Below are 27,660 nucleotides of genomic sequence, written 5' to 3'. Positions count from 1 at the left end.
CATATTACAAAAATGTTACTAACAGCTCATCCACATCATCAATTTACTTCAGTCACTATCCAGCAAGATGTCGATGTACATCATAGTTCTAGCCATTTTTACAATTTCCTTTTCAACAGTTAGTGCTTTTTGCCAACTCAGCGATTGTTCGCTCTCGAACGCATCGAACTGCTCCTGGTTTGATCTTATAAAGGATGAATTCTACACGCCACTGGGGCCACCCAAGCCAGCAGTACACCATTCTGAGCACCTGTTCAACTTGATTTACAACCCGCTGGAACCCAACTGTCACACTTTGAAGATCGGCAGCTTGATTGACGATTCGGCCTCGTTTGTGCTTTCCTTGGGTGTAAAGTGTGCATCACACCTGGCTGCCTCACTCGCAGTATTTTTCAACGTGAATTTTCGACAACCCAACGATTCGGCGGCGATTTCGTGCATCACCCGCGACCCCGTGACGATGAACCTGGCCCAAAAGTGTGGCCACATTGCTTGTGAGCAGTTGCGGCTGACGTTCTCGGACGACGGGGACCAGCTGCTGATGGAGGACCTAGCTATGGATGTTCCGACATCTCTAACGCTGCAGAAGACTAAACATCAAACGGATATGGGCTGTGTTTGCCGAAGCCTTAAAACTTACTGGATGGAAAGGTGGTCGTGCATGATGATTGCTGAGCGAGAAATATTAAACGCCAAGCAGAACTCAACTAGCAATGGAACTGTTTCTGTTGAATGAATGAATGAATTTTGGAGGTGCAATTAGTTACTTATTTTTGGTACAAATATCAATTAAATCTGTGTATTTCATTGCATCGATGTTATTTTTATTCATCCCCGCCTTAAGAAGTATGAAAAAGTCAAATTGAATACAGTCCAGAGTCCAGAGTAATTTTAGTTGTCTCATTTTTGATTCTTGAGCTTAAATATGACCCTCAACTTCTCTGATTTAAATTTTTTAAACTTTTTTATCCAAGATGGCGACCAAAATGACGGTAATGAAAAATTGATAAAAATGCATCGCGTAATTTTTAAGGCAATCAACCATTAAAATTTGAAGTAAACATGTTCTCAGAATTTCAGAAAATAGGATGTTAAATAAAAGCAAATAAATAAACCATTCCATATAACCGGATAATCGAAGCCACGGATAATTGAGTCTGGACTGAAATCTCGCTTACTTTTTCAAAAGGTCCTATCTACATAGGGATCCCATGGCGCATTGGTTGTTTTGAGAAAGTAACCTAGAAATGATGAAATGTCTTTTTTTACACGGAGCTCACTCACACTATCAAAGTAAATGTTTTGTAGGGAGTGTGAGATCTGTGTAAAGAGGGTGTCAAACTAAAATCAAACTCCGATAGTTTGACAACAATCGATGTCAAACCATCGGGGTTCCAGTGTGTACAAAAGAATTAACAAGATTTACCAGTGATTTTTATAATGCTTGTAAAGGGATTTATCACTTTATGGGACTGCTCGATATTTGATAGAACTTTTTGTCAGCGATCATTTACAAAAAGGAAATTAAATCGCTGACACACAGCGCCTATCATGATCGTCACGGTCGGCGAACGTAAAAAAAACGACGAAACGAACGAAAAATGAGCACCTCACAAGCAGACATCCGAACGAGACTACGTGCTCTTGCTCTTTCTCTCGTTTTTCGTCTCTCTCTCTTCCTTGTGGTTGCTGCGTCGTGACAGAAGTCATTTGAATGCGATCTTGGGAGAGACGATGGGAATCTCGGTAGAATGACGTTCTCTGAGCGAATGTACATCTCCGATATTGAAGGGACCGTCGAGAGCGGGAGGTATCAGAGAGTCCACTGTATTTCTAGAGGTGAGTCAATCAACTGTGTGAGTGACTTTGCGAAGCACTCATTTGTTTGTGTGTGAAACGAACGAAAATAGAATGTCAAAGTCAGGTTGTCGTGGTGAAGACGATTGGAGTGTTCTGTCACTTATCACAAACAAAGTCTAAATTTCGTAAGCACTATCTGTGGTTGCTTTGTACGCTTCATACGTTGTTGTTGTTATTTTTATTTATGGGTACTTTAGAGGCTAAATGACACATTCTTTTTTTTTGTGTGCGAAAAAGGATTAATACACATGCCAAGTTTCAAAACTGAATGGTTTTCGAATCTCTGTTACTGCATTCAACATTAAAAAAAAGTTATTTTGGTTAGATAGTGACAAACCGTAATCCAACAAATTGCGGTCATGGTACCCGACTAATCAAAATCATATTAAAAACAAATTATAAATAGCTCATCCGCTTGTAACCGGAGGCTTATCAAATATCCCAAGCAAGATGTCGATGTACTTTAAAGTTATAGCAGTTTTAGCAATTTCAACTATAGATCAATTCTCTAAGAAATCCGGTTTTTTTTATTTTAATTTCTGTATTTTTTAATCCGACTGAAACATTTTTGGTGCCTTCGGTATTGCCATAGAAGCCATTTTGTATCATTAGTTTGTTCATATAATTTTCCATACAAATTTGGCAGCTGTCCATAACAAAATGATTAATGAAAATTCAAAAATCTATACCTTTGGAAAGAAGTTTTGGATCGATTTGGTGTCTTGGGCAAAGTTGTAGGTATGGATAAGAACTACATTGAATTAAAAATGATGTTCTGTAATTTTTGTTTGGTGATTTTTAATTTCACTTTTTGTTGCTAAAACTTGATTTGTAAAAAAACACTTGCAAAAAAAAAAACACTATTTTAAATGCAAATTGAAGGAAAAGGGGCAATGCATTATGCGTGCTGTGCAAGAAGGTATCTAGATTACTTTTTCAAAACTACCAATGCGCCATGGAAATTTATGAAAAAGTAAGCGAGATGTAATAATTCTACGCTGAAAAAAAAACTAGCTAAAATATAGATAAACCAGTTTGAATAAATTGAAGACGCTTAGTTTTCAAATTATTTCGAGGATATTATTTATACCCAAATCTTCATACTTAAGCCACCCCGTGACTATCGCTTCTAGTATCGGTCAGGAAATTTGCACCCTGCCCCGGTCGGCTCCAAAGCCCGGTAGCAGCGTCCTCTCCACCGAACCGACACGTGCAGAATTGGCCAGGTAATTGCCTTCTTCTAGCCCGGGCTCAATATCTTCTTCGCTGCTTCTAGGCAAGGAGCGGCCGTCAACAAGTCGTCGCTTGCCGATATTGATTGGTTCATCCCCGGGTGTCCGACCAGCTCATCATTATCATCATCCATCGCCATGCCGGTTATCAATAATTTAAACGAACCGGGATCTTTGTCCAGCGATATCTCGAGCAGCAACAGCTGCTGATTGCTTCCGGTTTCACTCGGAGGGGAAGATTTGATAAACCGAGATTGACCGTGTAGATCGATTACGGATAGCGCTACGATGTTAGCATAAATGGCTCCGAATGTATGCAATCAGTACAGCAATGATGACTCATTCCGCAGTGTTAGCAGTCAATTTGTACACGGTGAAATTAGCGCCAGTGCCAAACCCCCTAATCGAGGTCGAGCCCGGACGGGCCCACCTACGTAATCGCGATCCAAGATGATGGGCAATATCTACTCAAGATTCGCTCAGACTCGTCTGGCGTCTGACTCTGGCCCCACCAGATGGGAATGAATTATTTATTAGGCATTTTTGTTTGTTGCCTTTTCAAACTTGGATAAGCCTGGCTCTCGGAAATCGGCGGTTTTTGCATGGTTTAGTATTGTTTTGTGTGTTGACTGTGACGAATTTTAATTTTGTGCGTAGGATTTTTTTGTTTGCCATAAAAAAGAAGTGATTAAGAAATGATAAACTGCACAAAAAACGCAATGTCAAGTTTTGGGGGCAAGATTCAATTGATTTGTCTTACTTTGAACAATACAATACAATACTTTCATTTTTTTCAAATCAAGACTAACATTTCAAAAGGGCGTAATATTGAATATTTGGACTTTTTGAAATGTTACTCTTGATTTGAAAATTTTTGAAAGTATTGTTTTCGAAAAGATCGGAAAATTTCACAAATGTTTCATATTATAACATTGAAAATCGGACCATTAGTTTCTGAGATATCGACATTAGAAAATGGTGGGGTGTTTGGGTGAGACTTAGAAAACATAAATTTTCTTGTTTTTTAATCTTTGCATAGCAATATTTCAGCGACTAAGGGTCGTAACAATAAAGTTCAAAAAAGCAAAATTTAGAGAATTTTCTCAGCTTTCAAAAAATATGTTTTACAAAAGTGGGCAAACATGTGCACCAATTAAAAAAATTAAAAACTGCTTCTATTTTCAAAAAAGTTACCTTAAAAATGGCTATAACTTGAAAACGGTGCACTTTATCAAATTTCACACAAGTACTTTTTGAATGCAAATTGGATTTTACATCGAAAAATGAAGTTGAAAAATTTTTGCGACCCATATTTCGATTTTTTGAAAAAATCAGTAACGATTCAAAAATTCATAACTCGGTCAAAGATTTTTTGCCCATTCTGGACATTTCTGAAAAGTTGGCATTTGATGTCTTCTAAAATATATCAGAAAATAAAAAAAAATAAAAAAAGTGTTTTTTTGCAAATCAAGATTTTGTGAAAAAAGTGAAATTAAATATCACCAATTTTTTTACCTTGTATCATTTTTTCAGTGTATTCCTTATCCATACTTTAAACTTTGCCGAAGACACCAAATTGTTCAAAAAAATCCTCCAAGAGATACAGATTTTTTAATTTTCATGTATCATTTTTGTATGGACAGCTGCCAAATTTGCATGAAGAATTATATGGACAAGCTAATGATGCAAAATGGCTTCTCTCGAAATACCGAAGGCACCAAAAAAGTTTCAGCTGGATTAAAAAATACAAAAAAAAAAACAAATGACCGAAATCTCAGAAAATTGCTCTTCTAATAATATGAATATTCATTCAGAAAATTTCTAAATATTTATTTGGGCGAGCTCAAAACTAAACCGCTAAGGCGTCATCCATAAAGTACGTACGCTCTTAGGGTGGGGAGGGGGGGTTACCGTAGGTGTGACAAGATGTGACCAAGGGGAGAGGGGGGGTTTGTGAGACTGTGACGTCACGCTAGGTTGTTTTTTATGATTGCATAATATTAATTTGAAATGTACACAATTAAATTAAATCCTCTTTTCTAAAATTGTTTGCTTACTATTATTTAGAAGTACCGTCATCAGGGGTGACATTGGGTCTGGGGGTGAGATTGGGTCATACAAATTTCTGCATTTTTGTATGACCCAAACTCACCCCCAGACCCAATGTCACCCCTGATGACGGTATCACATTATAATTTATTATACAGTCACATTTTTTTCAGCTGGAACTTCAATATTTTGCAAATTCTTGCTTAGTAAAAATAAATGCTTTCATAAGAAAACTGCTATAAATGGTTTGAACTTATTAGATACAAAGCTGTGAAAAACAGTTTTCAAGATTTTTTAATACTTGAATGTTATACCAGGTCTTCTAATTTTTAAAAGATACAAAACTGTTTTTTGTTTCGTAATGTTTATTCTAAAAAATGAATAATTAGACAATTTTTTTTTTCATATTAAAATTGGCAAAAATACCAAAATTATGAGAGTTTAAAGATATAAAAACTATAAAAAATCCCATCGAAAACAAGGGGGGGGGGGGTCTGGCAAAATGTGACGTACTTTTTGAGGGGGGGTTCAACCTTGTGTGACAAAGTGTGACATAGGGGGGAGGGGGAGTTAATTTTGGCCGATATTTGCGTGACATACTTTATGGATGACGCCTAATCCTTGTTCTATGCATTCATTTTCATCGCAGCTGCAGCTGAAACCCCGTAATTCGCCTGCCAAGCTCAAATCACCACCACCATCGCGCTTTTCATATGAAAAATGTATGCGAACAAATATCAATTTAAAAAATAAACATATCGTTCCGTTGCACGAATCCCAAATGGAGGCACGCGATTAAAAACACTTTTTTTTCTCTCCGTGTATAATCTCCAAACACGCGGTGCTGATGCTGCTGCACGTTAAACCCGTAATGTGACGATTACACGAAAATAAACAAATACACAGTTTTATCGCAATTTCCGTTACAAGCTCTCGTGTCAATACACTGCACGAATCTGAAACAGCTTGGAAAATGGAAGCTTTCAGTTGGATCTCACGTTATTTCGTCGTAATCGTGCTATCTTGTCGTACGTGCATTTCGGGCCAAATTAAGTTAGGAAGGCCATTTTGTGTAGCTCACAATGCCTCACCTTTTGACTTTCACAGATTCCCAAAATTTGATTTCAATCTTGAGATGTTCAATAAAAACCGAAAAAACTCCGAGCATTTTTGTAACTCTTCATATTAAATCAACTACAATCGTGTCGTTCTATCTTGACACATCCTGTAAATTTCTGCTAGTGCGACAACTAGCCAAAGGGATTTCTAGTCAGAACGCGTTTGACACACGTACATGCTCAACTACCGTAAACATTTGTAATTTTGTACTTCTGGTTCATGCACAGAATGGTCAACCAAACAAATCGTGTTTGTTTTTGTTTACATTGCGTGCTTTATGATTAGTTTATTAAAGGTCAAATATTAAAACGTGTTCTTCTTGGAACGTCAAAAATTTACATGTGACATGATAGCACAACAACGTCGATTTGCAAGATAACGTACACGGAAAAAATATCCTTGAAAAATTGTGAATTTATTAATACTAAAAATTAAAATGAAATTCTTTTCTGAAAAATTGTATGTCACAGACGTAGAGTTAAAATTGTCAAAATTGCCCTAATCTCAATTTACCGTGCCGTACCAGATTCAATGTAAAAAAAACGCTGCACGCGGTTTATCGAACGCGTGTTATCAGTTCGGTTTCGCTCGTAGTCGCGGTGCTATCAAAGAATCACGCACTAAATACGCGGCGCGGTGGCGAACACGTCCACAATAACATTTATTCAATTTCACGCGCAGACAGTTTGCAGTTTTAGACCAGTCGGGATGCTTTGAAGTGACAGCTCGAAACTACTACTACACGCTAAAAGTGATTTGGATAAACTAAAATGGCACACACACACTCTCAAAATACGCAACTTCAAAGAGCTTATCGTGAAGTGGATTTGGACTCCGCAACCAAAAAAGACACAATGTCTGTCAGATTGAAATGTTCAAGTGCCGGAGGCGGCGTCGTCGTCGGCGGGAAATTTGGCGGAAAATCATTTCCCAGAAAATGGCAGCCAGGTGTCTGAGTGGGAGGGGCAAAATTGGTTGCGTCCGGGGGCTCGACGTGGCGGCTGTCGACGTTTTGCCAAGTGTGTGATGTTTCTGTGAAGAGGGATGGTTCTACCTTCGCCCTGAGGGGAATTCCTTCGATTTGGTCTTATCGTGCGTGTTGAAGATAGCTTTATTGGGCGCTTTATGTAACTAAACAAATATAGGTGTTAGAGTTGATTATATGTGTAGAAAAAAAATCTTAGAACAATTCAAGATTGCAAAATGAATGATCTTCTTTAAAAGCACTCAACAAAGAAAAGCGGAAATAATGGAGGATATAATAGCAGCAATGTATCACGAGGAAACAAACTGAGCAAAGCCTTGAGTTATGTGGGATAAGCCCAGTAAATTTCACATTTATTCTCTTAGGTTACTCATAGCAATAATTAATTATATCTTTATTTCGGGTGATGCTTCGAATGCTTCGAGCAAAATTCAAAAACTTTTCCCAACCAGCTCACTTTCGCTTGACCTCCCTCGCCGCGCTAATTGTTTTAGGGTTTCCCTTATTTCGACTTAAGGAAAAGCTGTCACGAAAACTCAACCCCTTTCTTCTCGTCAAACTTTGTTCATCAAAATTTTGTTTGCTTTTATCTGACCCAAAAGCGACTTTGGGAAAATTAAGACCATCTTGACAGTTTTTTAAACCCTCCGGGTATCGTTGAGCAAGAAAAGAAGTTTCCTGTGAAAAGTTTGTTGTTGTCCAAAAAAAAGTATGAAAAGCTTTGCTCCTTCCGGGGTGCAAAGTAAGAGATATCGTTTTCAAAATAAGTAATTATTTCTGGATACTTATTGCAGATTAGCATAGTAAAAAAAAAAAAAAAAATATTGAAATAACAAGCCATAGTTCAACATTTACATGGAAAAAGTGTTTTAAGATGCATTTCACACTACTTCAGATGTTTTGCAATCATTAGTTTTAAAAAAATGTAAGATTTGACAAAAACAAAAATTTAAGTGAAAAAAAAACTTTTTGCGTGAATCTTTAAAAATTCAAAAGATTTTCAAATCAACCCAAAAATGCTACAAATGATTCTAAACGCAGGGGAATGCATTTTAAATTTATTTCAGCTGATTGCACTTCAATTGCTATAAAAAAAAATAAGTTTCTTTAATTATTTTTTGCCCCCTGTTTTTTCTAGCCAATTTTGAAGGGGGGGGGGGACAAAAACTTTAAATTAAATTTGTACCAGCCTTAATGGTTTTAAAAACATATTTTTAGACTAGAGATTGCAAAAAGGAAAATCTGAGCAAACTTTTTTCACAGAATTCTTGATTTTTTAATATTTGGCAGTAGCTTAGCAATAATGCTTCTTTTCACAATTATCATGGTACCTAGAACTATAATATTTTTTTATGTTTCTAAAAATTCGGTACTTAAATTATTGATAACTTATCAGATTACATACATTAATGTAAAACTAATTTCTTAATTTTTTTTCACTAAAATAATTTTTTTAACAACTTTTGATAATATTATTTTTTGTGGAGTGGATTGGATAAAAAGTGCAATAAAGCAAAACGGACGTTGTTATTTCGGCCAAACTATATTTTTGTCAGAAGCAGATTTAGAGCTCTGGTTAAAAGGGATGTGCGACATAAGGTCGAATGGACAAAACTTCGAATGTCATAAGGTCGATTGGACAAAAGGTCAAATAGACAAAAGATCGAAAGTGTACAAAATGTCGAATTGTCAAAAGGTCAAAGTTAGCCTTTTATAATATTTTTGTAAAAAATATTTTCTTCAAAACAAATCCAAGGGTTTCCAGCAAGGCCTCGGACTGGCAAGTAATTATTAATTACTTTAATTTTAAACTGGTAATTCAGTAATTCATTAATAACATAGTAATAAATGGTAATTAGAATCATTTATAATAATTAATTGGTACTTCAAGTAATTTTCAAGTAATTTAATATTTCAAAAATTGTACCTGTTTAAGGAAACATTGTGATTTTTTTTTATAATCTAGTTTCACATTTAGATTTTTCTACCGAATTCAGTAGTTGAAAATTCAGTAAAGTTTAAATCGGTACACCATGTGTCAAAATGAACAAAATATTACCGAAAATCGGTTGTACGATGGACAACAATGAACTTTATAACCGAATTTCGATAGTTCAGCAGTTGAAAATTGGGTAAACTCTACCGGTAAAATAAATCTTAGTATGAGGTAGCAGTATTATTATTTTTTCAAATAAGAATGTCAATCAAAGATTATAAAAAGACTGGCTCTATATGTAGAGGGTCTTAGTCATCAAAGTTTTTTTTTATTCCAAAATAAGTTGATTTAAACCTCATTCTTATGAATTTTATTATTTTCATAATGAGCCTTTGAGCAAATATTTATCGAAGTTTATGTTTGGCCCGAAAACTCAGGGCCAACAAATTCAATATTTTAATGACATTTGACTTGCAATAAACTGAAAACAATTTAAAACTATTTTTTTTATATATTTTGAATTAAAACAGTACAGTAAAAAGTTACTTCACGGCAAACACCTTAAAAATTGTCCTCAAAACTAATAACTGCAAAACAACTGTACTCAAATAGTGGTTCAATTCACTATTTGAATACAGTTGTTTTGAAGTTATTAGTTTTGACACCTTTTTCATTGAAATGTTTTAACTTAGGCTTCTATGTAATTTAAATTGATATTTGTATCCGTCAGTTAGCATTTTTAGTAATTTTTTTGGAAAATTTTCAATTTCTTGCATCAGAAAAATATTTTATGAACTCCAATACTTCTAACATACGTGAAATTGTCCGAGGATTCCGAATATGACAAAATTGATCGGCCTACAGGGCAAAAACTAACATTGTAAAATGTGTGTTATAGAAAAATCGAAAAACTATGAGAAAAACTGCGATTGGCCAAAAAGTTATTTCCATAGGCTTATAGTCTATGAAATTACCTATCTTTTGACCTATGGGAGTATGGGTGTTGGAGGCTGTTGCAAAAAGATATTAAGGTTTTAAAAAAATCAATTTCTAGCAATAATTTGCAAAAGCTATGAGAAAAAATCAAAACAATCCTGGCACATTTTGAAGTGCTTTTAAAGACCTTTCGAAGCATCTAAGAGAGTTGGAATTGATGAAGTTTTACGGAAATGCGAGCAATTATAAGATTTTTTATGTTTTTTCAACCTCAAACTTCAAAGCCCGTTTTACCCCACTTTCCTTTGTCGGAGAGGGCTCATATTTGGCATGAGTTTTTCTCATGTATAGACAAAAAACGCAGAAAGTTTCATCAAAATCGGAGCACCTCGATACGACCTCTAGAACAAACCGAGCAATATTTACAAATACTGCCTCTTAATTAGTCCTCATTTTTCAACTCCCTTGTAAACGATTTGCAAATGTTTAAACATGAAACTTTTGTGAAATATTTATCTATTTTCAATAAAAATGATACTGAAAATTCACATTATCCAGATTGATACAAAAAGCATAATTTAAAACTTTGAATAAGAAAAGACTGTCTGTCCTTTGCTTGATATTGAGTGTTTTTATTTTATTTTTATGCAGTTTAATTTTTAAAAGAGCTATCGAGTGAGCTGTTTATAAATAATTTCAACCAGAGCCATAAAAATAAATACTTAGATATTTATAATACATATTTTTTATCAAAGTAAAATGTAAGTAATGTAATTAATCATTTTGGCCCAGTTATTTGAGTAATTAATTGGCAGACTGGCAAGTAATAAACGCTTCTGGAAACCCTTGAACAAATCCATATTTTTTTATAATTTTTTCGATTGATTATAAGCAGTTTTTTTTTAGTCCAGTTTCAAAATTTTTTTTGTAAGTGATAAATATTATGCGAGAATTTCTATTCTCTAAAAACGAAAACACACTCTTGGGATGTTTTAGTGAGTTTTTCATTCTTTTAAACATACAGACATAAGAGTAAAAGAGTCTACCTTTTTAAATATTTTTGCAAGTTTTCTTTTTTTGATCATTCATGGATGTTCGTAAAAGTTCGTTGAGGAAATGTGACTTCTACAATATTTTTTTTTATTTTTTTCAACATGGCCTCATAAATCCAAATTTTCAAAAAAAATCTCTAAAACTATATGAATATAGAGATAAATTAAATTAAACATGTTAAACATGTTTTTGTAGCTTATTTTCAATATTTATGTACATTTTTTTAGGCTATTTTTTGTAAAGAAATATATTAAAAAACCTTCGACTTTTTGTATTTTCGACTATTTGGCAATTCGACCCTTTGTCCATTCGACCTTTTGTCTTTCGACCATTTTTCATACATTCGGTTTTGAGTCATAACCTTCAATTTGAAAGAAAGGGTCATCTTCGCCCTTTTTTGAATATATATTTTCAAATTCCCTTTTTTTTAAGTTGTAGAACCGATCATTAGTTGCTTTTTAAATAATGAACATTATGAAAAATACATTATGATTTCTGAATTTTGAAAAAAAAACCTGAATGTTGATTAAATTTACAATAGTTTGCCAGATATCTGGCTGAAATAAACACGATTTTGTTGAACTAAAACTCAAAAGTTGGCACTCATAGACCGCTGAAGTTTTTTTTTCTTAAATTGAAGTTATTTTCTGAAAAATTTATCTTCAAAAAATTGTTTTTTTTCCGTATGCTTATTTCTTCTGAAAAGTCATAATCATAACTATTTTTTTTAAATTTACCTGGAATCAAGTGATAAATTGAAAGTGGGCAAGCAAGCTTCTATCATATCAAAGTTTTGCAAATATATCGATGCTTCTGTGCTTTTTTGTACCAAGCTTGATATAGTGAGAATCAGCAAACTTTTCCCACCCACTTCCTTATACTGCTCAAAAATTTAATATTCCCTTTTTTGAGTCAACAATTTAAAATACCGAATTAAAATCACCAATAATTAAAAACAATCTAAAGATTCTTTTCAAAAGTAATAATTTTAGTTTAAACACTATGTTTAAAACATTCATGCGTCATTGAGACTAGAACGATAATTAGTTTTTCTCAAATAAAGCTTAATTTTATCATGTTATTACAACACGAAATATCATTTGTCACGCACATTTCCGATTAGCCAAAACCCATGACCACTGGGTAAGCTTTGCGGTAAACCAAATCCAGCCAAACATTTCAACCGTGCCATACACACAGGTGTCAACGCCGATGTCCACCCTCTTGTACCATATCGGACGGACAGTTGACCAGGATGCCCTCAGAGCCACGGGGGCCGTACGAGAGGCCAAGTTTCACGCTGTGATCTTCACCCCGAACGGGCAGCAAATTTCCCAATCCAAGCCAAGGCTTTGGTGTAAAATCCGCAGTCAAGGGTAAGGCAAAACATGGTACGGCTTTTTCGAGAGCCTCAACCTAGCATTCGTGCACTTGTGGGTAAAGTTTAGAGCCAGGTTTTACTGTTTATTTTGGGAATTTGGAACGCTTGTAGATTTATAAACTTATGAAATATAAAAATAAGAACCCAAAGGATTTTTAAACAGTATTATTAATAAAAATAATGATTTTGATATAAAGACGTTCAAACTATCACCATCCTACGGTACCAGAAACGGCACACAGACACCGAGCTCGTGGTGAAAACGACTGTCAGCCTGGTTCAGGACTCTGACTGCTTGTGTGATGTTTGCTTTCCACACCAGGAGACCTCGAAGGACAGCAATCCCATGTGTTTGTTTGTGTGAATTGTAACACACACACAAACACACGCTCACACACACACAAACAATGTGCCAACAAGCCAACAGGCAGTGCCTGTCAGGCACACAATTGTACGAGCTTTTGCACCAAAAGTGCCTTTATTTCGTCGTGGAGCAGTGGGGGAGAGCGACAATGAAACATGACAGGTGGATGCTTTCAAGTGCACAGAGCTTTACAGTTAGCTTTCTCCCCCCCCGAAAGCCCCCCACCCACTTCCACGTGTGAACTTTTAGAACGCTGTGTGGATTTGGATTTGAGAAACGAGGGTTAAATTAGTTGGTCGCGGAGCTAAAAGCTTCACCCCACGCTCTGGTTAACCGCACGGTTTGAAAAGTTTGACCGAAAAGGACCACCGTTGGCTAACCTTCGTTAATGGAATGTCTGGGGTTTGGTGATTGTATTTGTCTGGACTGTTGGGATTCAAGGAGATTTATCTGGGAACCCGAGTAAAGTAATGTTAAGTTAATCTAACCATCGTATAATTATCATGATTTTGGCTTCGTTGACTTCATCATCCATGAAGCGCAAATTATGGAATGATAACAAATTTTGTAATCCTCAAAACCCTAAAAAATCCAACTCAGTCATGCCCCGGCTTTGTACGCCTCGATTTTTCACTGCTCTCGTTATGATTATAGTGTTTTGGAGTCGGGATGATGTCAGCTAACCATTAAAATTGTTATTGCATGAATTTCCACAATTTTCCACAGTTATTTTTCCTGTCATTTGAAAATGCAATGTTTCTCGAATAAGTAGTTCAAAAGTTATGTACAAAAATGTATTTTCACATATATCCGGATAACAATACTATGCATGTAAACGATGTTCGCATCTACCATCCAACCCATCGTTGGTTAGGTAATTTAAAGACCTTTCCAACGAGTCCAAAACATTGAAGATCTGGCAACCCTGTCTTGAGTTATGATCACTTAGGTGATATTTATGTACCTTTTTGAAGCCGGATCTCCCTTAAATGTATGTAATCCATGCCCGGATCCTTCATCCAACTCATTGTTGGTCAGGTTATTGAAATACCTTTCAAACGAATTCAAAACATTGAAGATCTGGCTACCCTGTCTTGAGTTATGACCACTTATGTTATATATGTACAACCATGTAGGTGAATAAAGTTAGTTTTTATCGCAATATGATTGGGATTATTCAAACATTTCGAAAGAAATAACAGACAGTTTTAAAAATACGCATAATTTTCACGAAACTACGCATGAAAAAAAATACTTAAAATTTTAGTTATTTTTGAAATACTCAATATTTTCACAATACTACGTATTTTCGAATTTCGGATTTTAACAATCAAATGATAGGGATTTTGTCACAATTTTGAAAGGAATAACATTTTTTTTTTTTTGAAAATTCTCGAAATATTCACAAAAGTACGTATTTTTGAAAAAATACTATGGATTTCAGTTTTTTACAATTTGAGGGTCATATGACCAGCATTTTTTCATGCATTTCAAAAATTATAACAGAATTAAAAATTTTCACAAGTGACGTATATTTGTAAAAAAAAATAAAAAGTTTTTTCATTGTGGGTATCAAATAAACGAGATTTTTTTATGCATAAAAAAAATCTTTTTGTTTTAATTGTTGTTATAATCAAAGTTATTCACAGTAAGAGCAGTTTAGTTTAAAAAGGTTCAAAATTTTATAGTTTAGTATTAACTCTTTTTTATGGAATTTTACCTAAAACAATGTGTATAAAAGTGAAATTAAGCAGAAACTGATGCAAATTTCACCATTTCCTTGAACAAAATTACACTTTTTCAACTCAAATCTTTCATAAAGGCTTTCGTTTATCAGAAAAGCCAAAAAATGCCCCTTATCATTTGCAACAACTCTTCTGAAGACACAAAATTTCCAGAACAGATCACTTTTTTAAATTAATTTTCCACTTGTTTTTGAGATTTTGACCAAAATTGTATTAGCATTGGCTAAAACTTTACACAGTAAAAAAAATCATGATAATATTACCTCTGGGAAGGGGTACATCTCTTATGTTAGAAAATATGTGTAATATTACCTCTAAAAATGTGTAATTTTACCACTTTTCTGGTGTATTGTAACTTTTTCAGTCTAAATTGAGGTAAAATTACATCATAAAAGAGGTAATATTAAACCTTCCAATATTACATCTTCCAAATTTACACAATTTTTTACTGTGTAAGAAAAATCATGCAAATTTCAAAATAAAAATAATATTTTTTTTGAATCGGAATGCTGAAAATTACATCAAAAAAATCCACAAAAAAACGTAATTTTACCTGTATTTTTAAAGCAATGTTTCTCGAAAAAATACGAAAAAAAACGAAGTTGACTTTATAGCTGTCGGCCACCATTGCTAGTACCAACCACTAGTGTCTTCCTTTTTTATCTACAAAGACTTCGCCGCCCTGGGCTCCTAAGTGTATGAAAGTATGGCACGGAACGACGGCGCCGAATACCCATATTTACACAAAGAATTTTAGAGCGCCCGCCGCGGTATTCAAACCGGTGACCTCTGGATTGTGAGTTCAGTGCGCGGTCCGATTGATCCACATGGGCGGGCGGGCACCAAATTTTTATTTAGGCAATACGGGTATTAAATAATCAAATGATTTGATTTTTTCATACATTTTGATAGTTATAAAACAAATCCGAATTTTACACTACAAAAACTAATAAAGCTAATAAATATTCAACTATCAAATTTTAAAATAAATCTGTTGCTTTTTTTAAAGCATAAAACACCACCTTAAATATTCTCCAAATAAGGTTGCTGCAAATATTTTTAAAAGTTTTTGTGGGAGCTCTTCAAAAACGTCTCAAAAAAATCAGGGGACGAAAACAGATTTCAGATTTCAGAAATAAGGCCGTTGCCACGCCGTTTCGAATATGTTTCATAGTTTATTTTTACCAAAAAATCAGGGGCTAATAAAAACATCCATATTTCAATAAAAAAGCAATCAACTGAAAACAATTAGAAATGCGTATTCTGCTTTTTATTCATTTTAAGTATGTTGAACTAGAATAAAATATTTTCAATTTGGTGATTTCCACTGACTTTGGAGAGAATCAAGGGACAAAAACCTTGAAAATAGGTTTTTTAAAGTTTTTTTTTTACATTAAAAATCGAACCACTAGTTTTGGATATTTTTTTTTATTCTTTATTATAGAGTTTTTCAGCCGGAGCAGTTTTGGATATATCGCGTGTAGAAAAATTAGGGCTTATAAAGTGACACTGAGAAAAACTCATTTTTCATTGTTATTATGCTTTGAAAAGGCTGCATTTCAGCAACGAGCAGTCTGGTCATCAATGTTAAAAAAATGTAGACAATTTTCTCAGCACTTAAAAAAATATTATTTGATTTTTGAATGCATTATTTTTAAATAGCTTTAAACTGAAAAAAAAATCAAAGCAAATTCAATTTTGCATCTGGAGTTAAATATTAATTTTGCTGAACAATTGCTTCGATTTATTATTTTTTTATTTAAAAGTAAAAAAATCGGATTATCGGGTTCTGTAAAGTTCTTAAAATAATCTAATACTTTGCTGATAGATCAGAAAACCCCCTAATTGTACTGTATTCAAAAATCAAAATTGACAAGTCACAGACTTCCGATTGCTTTCGCTTTTTCGAAAGTCAATTCAAACAACAATTTCGCATCGCCCAACAATCTTTTACTGTTTCCAGGAACGACTTACCAGCTGCAACCAACAACTGTGCTGTGTACCAAAAAGTTTTCTGCAAATGTGACAGGATATGAATTTCCAGTTATTTTCGACACAGCAGCTGACTCTCAAGTTCCCTCCTTCTCTCCAATCAGTTTATGGTTCAATAGCTCAACACCGTGGCTCCTGTTTGCCGTGAGGAATAACTTGTTGAATTCCATTTCCCCACGATGTCTACATACTTGTTCTACATCCACACAAGCATACATCGATCGCGCTGTCGAGAAAGTTTTTCCTCCACTTTTTCCCACGCCAAACTCTCGAGGCACGTTGCTCGCCATGTTCCTTACTTGGAGCAGCAGAAACATCCGGTGGAACAAGTGAGCAGCTGATGTCGAGCCAACTTCTTCCCGTTTTTTTTGGAGGCCACTTGCTGCCAAATGGGATTTCGGGAGGATATTCTTAGCTGATGTTCTTTTTTTGTTATTATTTGGTGAAAATGCCACTTGAATTGTTGCCAAGATTGGCACTAGACGTCTTCTATGCTTTTTGGCTTCCGATCTTCGAACCTGCCCCGAGTGGCTTTTGTCCAGACGAGAATCACCTGGCCTGAAGAGGGAACAAGAGGGGAAGCTTTTTGTTAATAACATTTTTCCTGGATCCAATTCGCGTCAAAAGGATCTACAAGAAAGAGGAAAAAATAGTCATTTTGTTAAGAAGATTGCCTGCTTCTGAAATAACGACGAAAATTTCACTTAAGGCATCCCACCTCCCTCACCTTCCACTCTGCAAACGGCACCAAGAGGTTTGCAAATAATAATGGAAGTACTTCTCCGCGCATAAAACATAATAAAAACATATTGTTCAGATTTTGTCGTTCACCTGCGTTGCTGTTTGGGAGGGAAGGGTGGGAAGGTCGCAATCTCATGGAATCTGGCCAATTTTGAATTTGAATGCGAGTCACACTGGGTGATCTACAGATTTTTTTGTGTCTTTCAGTAACATTTAGTTCTAGTTAGCGTAAAAGAGCACAGAGGCATCAATATGGAAAATTCCATGGAATAATCAGTCAACATTTTTTTTTTGTGAGTTATGTAACAGTTTTTGAGAAAAAAAAACACTAAGTTAAACATTATAAACTGCTCAAGTAAGTATTCTGGGAATATTTGGGTATATCTTTATGAAAAGTTTAGCATTTAAATGTGTTTTTTTTTCATTTTTTTGCTACACAATAAAAAAAAACTTTGTTATATTTTTTCCATCTGAGAATGTGGCCGGATTTTGCGTCATATAAAAAAAAATGTTTCCAAGGTAATATTCAACCATCAAACATTCCACAATTAAAAACTTTTCAGCACAAATAATTCGTCCAAATTAGCAGATGTTTTTACAACTATTAATAAGAGTTTTAGACCTGCGGTTCTGGTTGCGGTTAGAGATTTAATTCTCCAGAAAAAGCATATTAAAATGCTTCGAAATCATTAGACTTAAGGTGCTACCAATAAATTGAAAAATATCAAAGAATTCAAGTTTTATGTCTTTTCTGGCAGTGCGTGGCCGAATGGTTACGCTGTCCGCTTTGTAAGCGGATAATTCTGGGTTCGATTCCCATCTGCTGCAACCTTCCATCGGATGAGGAAGTAAAATGTCGGTCCCGGCCTTGGTTGTTAGGCCGTTAAGTCATTCCAGGTGTAGGAGTCGTCTCCATGCCATAAGTACAAACAACACACCAAACCAAGCCTACTCCGGTGGAATCGCTGGCGGCGGTTGGACTCGCAATCCAAAGGTCGTCAGTTCAAACACTGGGGTGGAAGGTTCCTTGGAGAAGAAAGAGGTTTGGGTGCTCTCCCCATTCAAGCCACAGAGACCACAAAAGACCCGGGGGTCGTTAATGTGGATGGTTTGACTTTTGTCTTTTCTGATCTGTGGTTTAAATTACCAGTTTGCCACATAATTACAGTAATAGCGTAATTCTCAAGAATTTTGCAATGTTTATTTTTTATTTTTTTAAAACTTTGTCCATGCTTTCCCTAAAATTGACATTTGGCCAATATTAGCTTTTTTCCTCTAAGTCTCTGTACAATTTTCGGGGCTTCTCTTACAAAATAGGGATGTGAATGTTTAAAGATCTAGAGAAGGGATTTTCTGATTGGTTCTATGTCTTCTGCAAAGCTGTAGGTTAGGATTAGGAATTTGAGAAAAAATAAGTGCAACGAAAAATAAATTGCTGATTTATTTTATTTGACTTTTTGTCAGTATCAAAATGCTTTTTTTTTAAATTTGGCAAAAAAATCCAATGTTTTATTTGTTCAAAAAAAAAAGTTACGTACATTTCTCCAACGAGGTTCACCGAATCAAATGTCAATCCACCGTTTAAATCAAAATGTTGAAGATTGAAATGTATTATTTTTCAAAACAAAGGCTAAAAGTTCCACTTTTAGAGAATAACAGGATAGGTAAGTAGTTTCACGACGGAATTGCAAAAAGGCATCTTTGGCTCTAGAGTTTAGAATTATGCAACTGGTGCCGAAGCCATAATTTTTTGAAAAAAAATATGAGTTCTGGAATACATATCAAATATAGAATATTGTCAAACAAAATTTCAAAAATCATTTTAAATGTGCAAAGTATAATTAGCAATGAAAAATTAAAAATTTACGGGTGAAAATTTACGAAATTATGTTTTTTGCAATTCAAAACAAAAGTAGAGAAAAAACCCCCTTCAAAAGAAAAAAAAAGGAAAATTTTAGGAAATCTTCCCGAGAAAAATGTTTGTAATGTCATAGTTTAAACTGTTTGAAATCTTATGTCAAGAATTTGCCCATTCAATTTATTCCAAAAAATAAAAAAAATCCTTTTTTTTTTAATTGAAGAGGGTGTATTATTAATTGTTGACTATTAAAAATAAATAAATAGAATGTAAATTTTGTACTTGTAGAGTTTTTTAATAATCTTTAATTTGAAATAAAAAGTCAAATAAAATCACAAATTCATCAACATTTCGTAAACTTTTAATATTACCACAACTTTAACAATATAGAAATAATTTTGGGATACTAATTAGCTGCCCCGATTTTTTGTTCACTTTCATAATAAAACATATTTTTTGTGAACACAAAGAGAGTTGATCCTTTTAATTCCGCTATGTATTTATGTGTTTTTCAGTTTAATGAAGGTTTGTTCCTGTTTTTGTGAATGGTTTTTTACATGTGGCATTTATGTTTGTTGAACTCATATTTGGAGTATAATTAAAAAATTACCAAAAATCCTCCAACCAATTTACACTAAACTAAGAAAAGCGAAGGATTTCCTTCCTCCCAATCGTATAGACCAGGCCTGCACAACCTATTTGTTTTTTTACCTTTTTAACCGTAATAACAACAAGTTCTAATATTTCTTGGATTTCACTGATAAAAAAGTTTCTCAGATGACTAATCAAGATTACTCTGGCAAAAGTTTGTTAAACATATATTTCTAAATCATCTTTACTTAGGCCGTTGCAAATATTTTTTGAAGTTTATGTCCCCCCCCCCCCCCCCCCCTTCAAAATTGGTCTGAAAAATCAGGGGCAAAAAAAATATTTTTCCAAAAAACTTCAAAATTTCCATGAAAATATTAGTCTAATCAACTGAAAACAGTCTAACATGCATTTTTCTGCATTGATAATCATATTTAGCATTTTTGGGCTTGTTTAAAAATGTTTTAAATTTTTATGAAATTCCAATGAACAGCACCGCAAAAAAATTATTTTTCGCAAAAAATAAAACTTTCGTCAATACAGAGAAACCTCTTTTTACGCGGTGGCGTTACACTTTTTGTTTCGTAAATTTCTCTTAAACCATACAATATTGCAAACTTCAAAAAGTGTTTTGTAGATCTGAACAAATCCAACAAATTGCTTTTAAAAAATTGCGAAAATGTTGCGTCGTTCCAGAGAAATCTACAAATTAGAAAAACGTAACGCACCGCGTAAAAAAAGGGTTTCACTGTACTTAGATATTTTGGAAACTAATGATGGCAAAACAACTGGACAGGTGTATAATGCATTTTAAAACACTTTTTTAGTTCAAATGTTAAAACCATGGCTCGTTATTTAAATTTTTATACTTTTTTATTTTTTTTGCCACCCCCCCTCCCCCCTCGACTTTGGTCAGAGTCGAGGGACATAAACTTCAAAAAATATTTGCAACGGCCTTATAAAATTAAGAATAAACTGACTTGTGAAAAGCTTTTACCAGAGCAATGTTAATTAGTCATCTGAAAACGATTTCATTTGTGAAAGAAATGTGTGTGTGTGTGTGTGTGTGTGTGTGTGTGTGTGTGTGTGTGTGTGTGTGTGTGTGTGTGTGTGGATGTGTGTGTGTGCGACCAACCAAACGGGACCACGCGGTCGCTTCTAACAAATTGAGTTGTTTCCATGTATTTTAGGTTTGTATTCTATACATGCAAATAACTCGCATAGGCATTTGGACGGTGTTAGCTCTGCCGAGCTTCGGTGACCCATTTCTACGCAGGCTAGCCATGCGCGAGGTACCTCAGCTTGAATCGACAAGCCCCGCCCTAAAGAACGTTTGCATCAATCGGATTCAAACGTTATTTAGAACTTTCGAGCCCTTGTCAAATGGACAAAGGCCCAGCCTGTATATAGTTTGTACTAATAGTATTCCTAATTCTACCAATCCAAAGGACGCGGAAATTGAACCCCGTTTCGAGCGACTTTGATTTTTCGTTCATGTTTAGAGTTTCTTTAATTTTCTCGTTGGGAGCAGATGGGAATCGAACCCAGGATCATTCGCTTACAAAGCGAAACCCGTAACCAGTCAGCCACGGCTGCTCCATAATAGGGACAACACTAGAACGCTCTCACCAAATTCTGGGATCATCCATCCAGCTCCGCTCTCTTGCGTTGCCGGATGTGGCCGCCAAGTGGTCCACCACAGACACGACTGCCTCCGTCGCCGTTGAACTGGTTTCCAGCTTCCGCAGCCACCTGGCCCTGATTTCCTCCGGAGTAAGCTCCACCTCGAATTGCTTCTTTTTCGCCTGAGATACTTCCACTTTTTAAAAAGTGGAAAAAAATACGTGACGGATTCATTTCATTTGTGAAAGAAATGTTATCTTAAAAAATATTTTAAATTTTAATTCAAAATCTTGTCTTTTTCTTCCACTTACTCTCCACCTTTTCAAAATTTTCACAAAAATTGTGGATGGAGAGGAGAAAAAATCACTGCTTTTCATTAGAAAATATATAATGAAATCGGGCACTTAGAAGATTATCACAAATATTTTGATTTAAAGGAATCAGATCTGAAAAAGTCCTTACAAATCAAGGATTTTGTTTCATACATTTTTATGAAAGTTTCAATAGTTTTGACAGAAGCTGATCTGAAGTTGATGAAAAATGTAATTTGCGATTGTTTTTGCCTCAAAATCTTGAATATTATGCTTGACCTTTCCCCCTTCTTTCTTCATGACTTTGACCAAAAAACTATGAAGGCAAAAAAATCAAGCTTTTTGGGAGTTACGACAATTTGTATGATTATTCTTAGAAACGCAAGCAATTGCTAAGAACGCTCATTGTGAAAACAACAACAGACGAAAAGTGTTCGAAAACATCACCCTACTGAAAGTCGACTTCCGGCAGGAAAATTAAATTAAAATTTTCAGATTGAAACCAGGCGCAGAGGTGACTTTTGTGTGCTGTTTCCCGGGGAGAAAATTTGACGAATTCAGCGACGGGTGAAACCGGCGAAATGCGATATTATTGTCGGTGAGGTGAATTTTTCGGCGAAATAATAATCGTCAAAAGCGCCGCCTGCCAGAAGAAAATTGAACTTTTCCGGGGCGGCTATTCCCTAATGTGGCACCAAAGGGGGTCGTACGACGTGTCCCGGCGGAATGACGAAGAAGAAGACGACGGCAAAGTGCCACCGGAAGGAACCAACATCAGCAGGAGGCTCCGGGATAAGGTGAATTTTGTGTGGATCGCCGACGACTGACGAATGAGGTGGGGTGGTGGGTGGTGTTGTTGTTGTTTGTTGGCTCTGTCTTCTCTTCTTTTTTCTTTGATATGTGGTGGGGGAGGGGGAGGGGGAGGGGAAAGACGTCAAGGTGTGGCACTCGTGTCAGTCAAGCAAGACGCCCTCTGGCGCGAGGTGGGTTTTATGTTTTATGCCGTGTTGCTCTTGCTGTGTATGTCAATTTGTCGCTGTGCCTATTAAGGGATCGTTCGGTGAGGTGGCTTGAAATGGGTCGAAAAGGACGGTCAAAAGGAATTTTGTCTAAAAAATATCAATTTAATAAAAAATTGCGTCTTCTAAACGTACATATCTTGTGATTGATTTCTTATTTTATAAAAACTCACAAATTTAAAAGTTAAAACTATGTTTTGTACAATATCAGAAATTTTACAGCAATGCTATCAAAAATTGATCAGTTACACTATTTCGTCACGTTTCATAAAACGTTTGTAAAAAATCATGGGAATAATCAACAGTATAGCCCCAAAAATAACTATTGTCACAAATAACCATCCGAAAGAAGCTTTTCCAGCATTGTTTTTGTGTGGCATTTCAATTTTCTTATCTTTATGAAAGAATCTTTGTTTACTCAATTGTGGATAGGGTAGCTCTCTTAGTTCGCAATTGTGCAATTTCATCCTTCTATTATCCACATTTGAGCAATTGCAATCACTTGAATCAGAATGGTTAACTGCGCGCATCACTAACGAACTTTCTTGGGCAGAAAAATCCTCAATATTGATACGATCATTCTGAAAAGTCAGCTGAATTTGCTCGTTGTCATACAGTCCACAATTTTTCCATATTTCGATTTCTCCTTCTGACAACTTTAGACAAGGAATCTCGCCGTCTAATATTTTCAGCTCAAAATTCATATGAATGTAGACCAGTTCATCCCACGAACACACCAATCTCAATGCTTTGGATTCATAAATGTATATAAATTGGCAAAATGTACAGCTCTTACATTCTGGATAAAACATTACGTTAAACATTGGGCCAGAGCCAGCATTCAACGGCTTGGTTTGTTTGATCAGTTGATAGTGATAATCATACGTGAGTGTCATACTAGAAAAGTTACATGCTAAACTAGCATTGCCCGGTTGGTTGCAATCACTGATTTGGCAGACGGTGTAGTTATTTGTAACAGCAGACACTCCAAACGAACTCCAAACCAAGAAGCACAGACAAGCGAGGTTCACCGACATCTTGTAATTTTGGTGCTTTTTTGATACTTTTGGGCAATATATAGCATTTGAACTGCGCAATCCGAACTGGTTTCTCATTATGTGTAACTGATTAATTCTGTTTGAGTTGATGATGATTTAACTTAAAATGATTGAGCTGTCGCAACCAAGATGCAAACAAAAGTAGTCGAACCCATAAGGGCATGAGCAATTCTCTGAGATGTCGGTCATTCGTTTTTTTTTTGTATTATTTAATCCGTCTGAAACATTGTTGGTGCCTTCGGTATGCCCAAAGAAGCCATTTTGCATCATTAGTTTGTCCATATAATTTTCCATACAAATTTGGCAGCTGTCCATACAAAAATGATATGTGAAAATTCAAAAATCTGTATCTTTTGAAGGAAATTTTTGATCGATTTGGTGTCTTCGGCAAAGTTGTAGGACTACACTGAAAATAAAAGATGCACGGTAAAAATTGTTTTGGTTATTTTTTATTTCACTTTTTGTCACTAAAACTTGATTTGCGAAAAAAACACTATTTTTATTTTTTTTTATTTTCTTATATGTTAGGGGACTTCAATTGCAAACTTTTCAGAAATTTCCAGAACGGGAAATGAATAAATACTAGTTTTGTTTTTTTCAAAAATTGGAAATATTGGTCGTATTTATCGATGTAGAATCGAATTTGCAATCAAAATGTACTTTAGTAAAATTTTGATAAAGTGCATCGTTTTCAAGTTATAGACATTTTTAAGTGACTTTTTTGAAAATAGTCGCAGTTGTTCATTTTCTCCAACTAGTGCCCATGTTTGCCCACTCGTGAAAAACATATTTTTGAAATGCAATATTTTCAAAAAATAAATAAATCAAGACTAACATTTCAAAAGGCCCAAACATTCAATATTACGCCCTTTTAAAATGTAAGGCTTGATTTAAAAAACATGAAAATATTGTTTCGAACAGATCGGAAGATTTCACGAATGTTTCATTTTTTAACATTGAAAATCGGACCATTAGTAGCTGAGAAATCGACATTAGAATTGGTGGGTTGTTTGGGTGAGACTTAGAAAACATCAATTTTCCTGTTTTTAAACTTTTGCATGGCAATATCTCAGCATCTAAGGGTCATATCAACAAAGTTCAAAAATGCATTATATAGAGAATTTTCACAGCTTTTCAAAAATATATTTTTTTAAGTGGGCAATAACTGCGACTATTTTCAAAAAAGTTACCTAAAAAATGGCTTTAACTTGAAAACGGTGCAGCTTATTAAAATTTCACTAAAGTGCTTTTTGCTTGCAAATTTGAATCGGAAAATGAAGTTGAAAAATTTTTGCGACTAATATTTCTATTTTTTTTATATCAGTTTTGATTCAAAAATTCCATACATTTTTTGCCCGTTCTGGAAATTTCTGAAAAGTTTGCATTTGATGTCCCCTAAAACATATTAGAAAATAAAAAATATTAAAAAAAGGGTTTTTTACAAATCAAGTTTAAGTGACAAAAAATTAAATTAAAAATCAGCAAAACATTTTTTACAGTGTATCATACTTTTTCAGTGTAGTCCTTATGCATACCTACAACTTTGCCGAAGACACCAAATCGATCGAAAAATTCCTTCCAAAGATACAGATTTTAGAACTTTCATAAATCATTTTTGTATGGACAGCTGGCAAATTTGTATGGAAAATTATATGGACAACCTAATGATGCAAAATGGCTTCTTTGGGCATACTGAAGGCACCAAAAATGTTTCAACCGAATTAAAAAATACAAAAATTAAAATTAAAGAAAAAAGACCGATTTCGTAGAGAATTGCTATGCATCGAATTTTCGAGATGTCTCACTCAACATATCCAAAACTGGAGAATGCCCATCACCCTCTAAAACTCAACTCCACCTCTAAACTGACGTCGATATAAAAATTTGGCAAAAATCCATTTTTACCCATTTTGAATCACTAAAAAGCTTTGAATTGAATATCTCTATATTTTTTTTAAGTTCGGATCATCAATAACATAACACAAAAACAGTAGTGAACTTTCTGCATCAAAAGTTACTCAAAATGATCTGTTAAAAACGAGAAAAAAATAGAATAAAAATGGGTAGTAAAGGGTTAACGGGATTTGTAATACAGTCCAGACTCGACATTACTTGTTTTTTACCTTTGGATAATTACACCGAAAAAATTAAGTCATTAAGCCTAAAAATAACCTTAAAAGTTATGTTGGAAATTTTAAATACAAAATGGCATCCAAATGACGGTTATGAAATTTTAGGAAAACGCATTTTGCAATGTAATGGGCCATCAACCAAAAATTATTTGAATTTTGTTTCATATTTCCATATCAAGATAAACTGCAAAGAAACATACGAACAAATATGACTTCTATGAAATCATAAATGCTTGAAAAATAAAACAAAAAGTGATAATTATTTATCAAATAGTAACACTTTTACTCTAAAAGATACTAAATAACTATTCAATTTTTGTTATTCTGCTGATTTTCCAATAAGCTTGATGTGTTCTGAAACTTTATATATTTTATGTTATTTATGAGGAATTTAAAACAACAATTTCAAAATTGAATTCACTGCTCTAAGCCATAAACAGTTTCATTTCCAATTCCAGCAAATTCTGGTTTCCCAAACCAAACACAACGAAGTCACCCAGACAAACATTAATTATGAAAACCACGAAAACAGTGCAAAACGGTGACCACCGAATTACGCTACCAAGTATTTTGCGTTGTTGTTTTACTGCTGTTGCGTTTCGCAGCTAATTTGAAAATTATTTTAACCACAAACCCCGAATGTTTCTCTCGACGAATCCGGTTTGCCGCGGTTGGTTCATTTTTCGATAATTGCTTTCCCAAATTAATATTTTGAAATTGCAAAATTAAACAGGAAATAATTTTCGCCAACCACAAAAGTCACAAAAATAATAATCAAACCCAAGAGCGGAAGCATAAATTAAGCACAGTAGCGTCTCGTTCTGGAGCTTTCAAGAAGCTTTCCTCTGTGCAGAGAAGAACAACAGAGACCATGCGGAAAGGCGCTTCTGCGCTTCGTTCGGCTTCTCCTCAGCCAGAAGAAGCTTTTCCGCTTAATAATTATTTCCGCTTCCCTATTTATATCAGATGGCGCACGTACCATCCCCTTAGTCTTTGTTGCGATATTTTTTTTTTGCTTTTGCTTTTTCTGCTTTTTGTGAAAGCACAACTTGAAGAATACTGCTATGTTGAGTTTGTTGGTAAAGTATGAAAAAATCAACCTGTTTGAACTTTCGAGCAATTTTAAATTCTCGAAAGAAATCGGGTACGCCCAAAATAGGGTCCCACTGGGGCGAAAATAGGGGCATCTCACGTCGAGCGAGCCGTTCCATCTGATAACTTCATTATGTGGGTTTCGGCTGGTGGTTGGAACGTATACTTTTGCTCTGATGGAGAGGAACAGCTGTGAATCGTTTTTCATAGGGCTTGAGAGGAAAAGAAAAAAACACCTCTTACACAATGGAAAAGCTCTCCAAGCTGTGAACTTTTGGGAGGGGGTGGGGTTCCAAATTTCCTAAATTTGCATACCGTAAAGACCGGGGATGCTTTATCGGCCCGGCTCGCACTTTGCGTTCGCTGTCGAGGGGAAATTATGAAGGGAGGGGGTCCCATTTTGGGGGGGGGCTTTTCCTCAATGGGAGTGTTTGATTTTTGGACGGCAATAATTGACTCGTTAAGTGGCACTTGATGATTTGATTGATCGAGATTTTGATGGTGGCTCTAATGAGGAAAGTCTTTGTTGTTTGTCCTTTTCTTTGATTGAAGTTCTAGTGTTTGTTTGGACAGTTTAACATTTGGA

General features: G+C 34.9%; 2 protein-coding genes across 9 annotated transcripts in view; both read left to right on the top strand.

Moving 5' to 3' along the window:
• Positions 1-27,660, top strand: part of LOC120423495 (rap guanine nucleotide exchange factor 4) — a 330,099-nt gene that overhangs the window by 162,422 nt on the left and 140,017 nt on the right. The window contains exon 1 of one of the 7 annotated variants that reach the window (XM_039587333.2): positions 22,314-22,570. The exons of the other annotated variants lie outside the window; for them this stretch is intronic. Within the exon in view, the coding sequence (XP_039443267.1) occupies positions 22,460-22,570 (111 nt within the window). The 5' untranslated portion in view covers positions 22,314-22,459. Of the gene's footprint in view, positions 1-22,313; positions 22,571-27,660 lie in introns of those variants that run through there. 7 annotated transcript variants of the gene reach the window in all.
• LOC120432597 (RNA-binding protein 1) overlaps positions 1,683-27,660 on the top strand; it is a 454,616-nt gene continuing 428,638 nt past the window's right edge. Inside the window, exon 1 of one of the 2 annotated variants that reach the window (XR_008212613.1) lies at positions 1,683-1,693. The gene's annotated coding sequence lies outside the window, so the exon portion shown is untranslated. Of the gene's footprint in view, positions 1,694-15,701; positions 15,712-27,660 lie in introns of those variants that run through there. The other variant, XR_008212612.1, reaches the window with a different exon arrangement.

Source organism: Culex pipiens, chromosome 3 (genome assembly GCF_016801865.2).
Source record: "Culex pipiens pallens isolate TS chromosome 3, TS_CPP_V2, whole genome shotgun sequence".
NCBI classification, from domain to species: Eukaryota; Metazoa; Arthropoda; class Insecta; order Diptera; family Culicidae; genus Culex; species Culex pipiens.
This window is presented reverse-complemented; position numbering and strand designations above follow the sequence as displayed.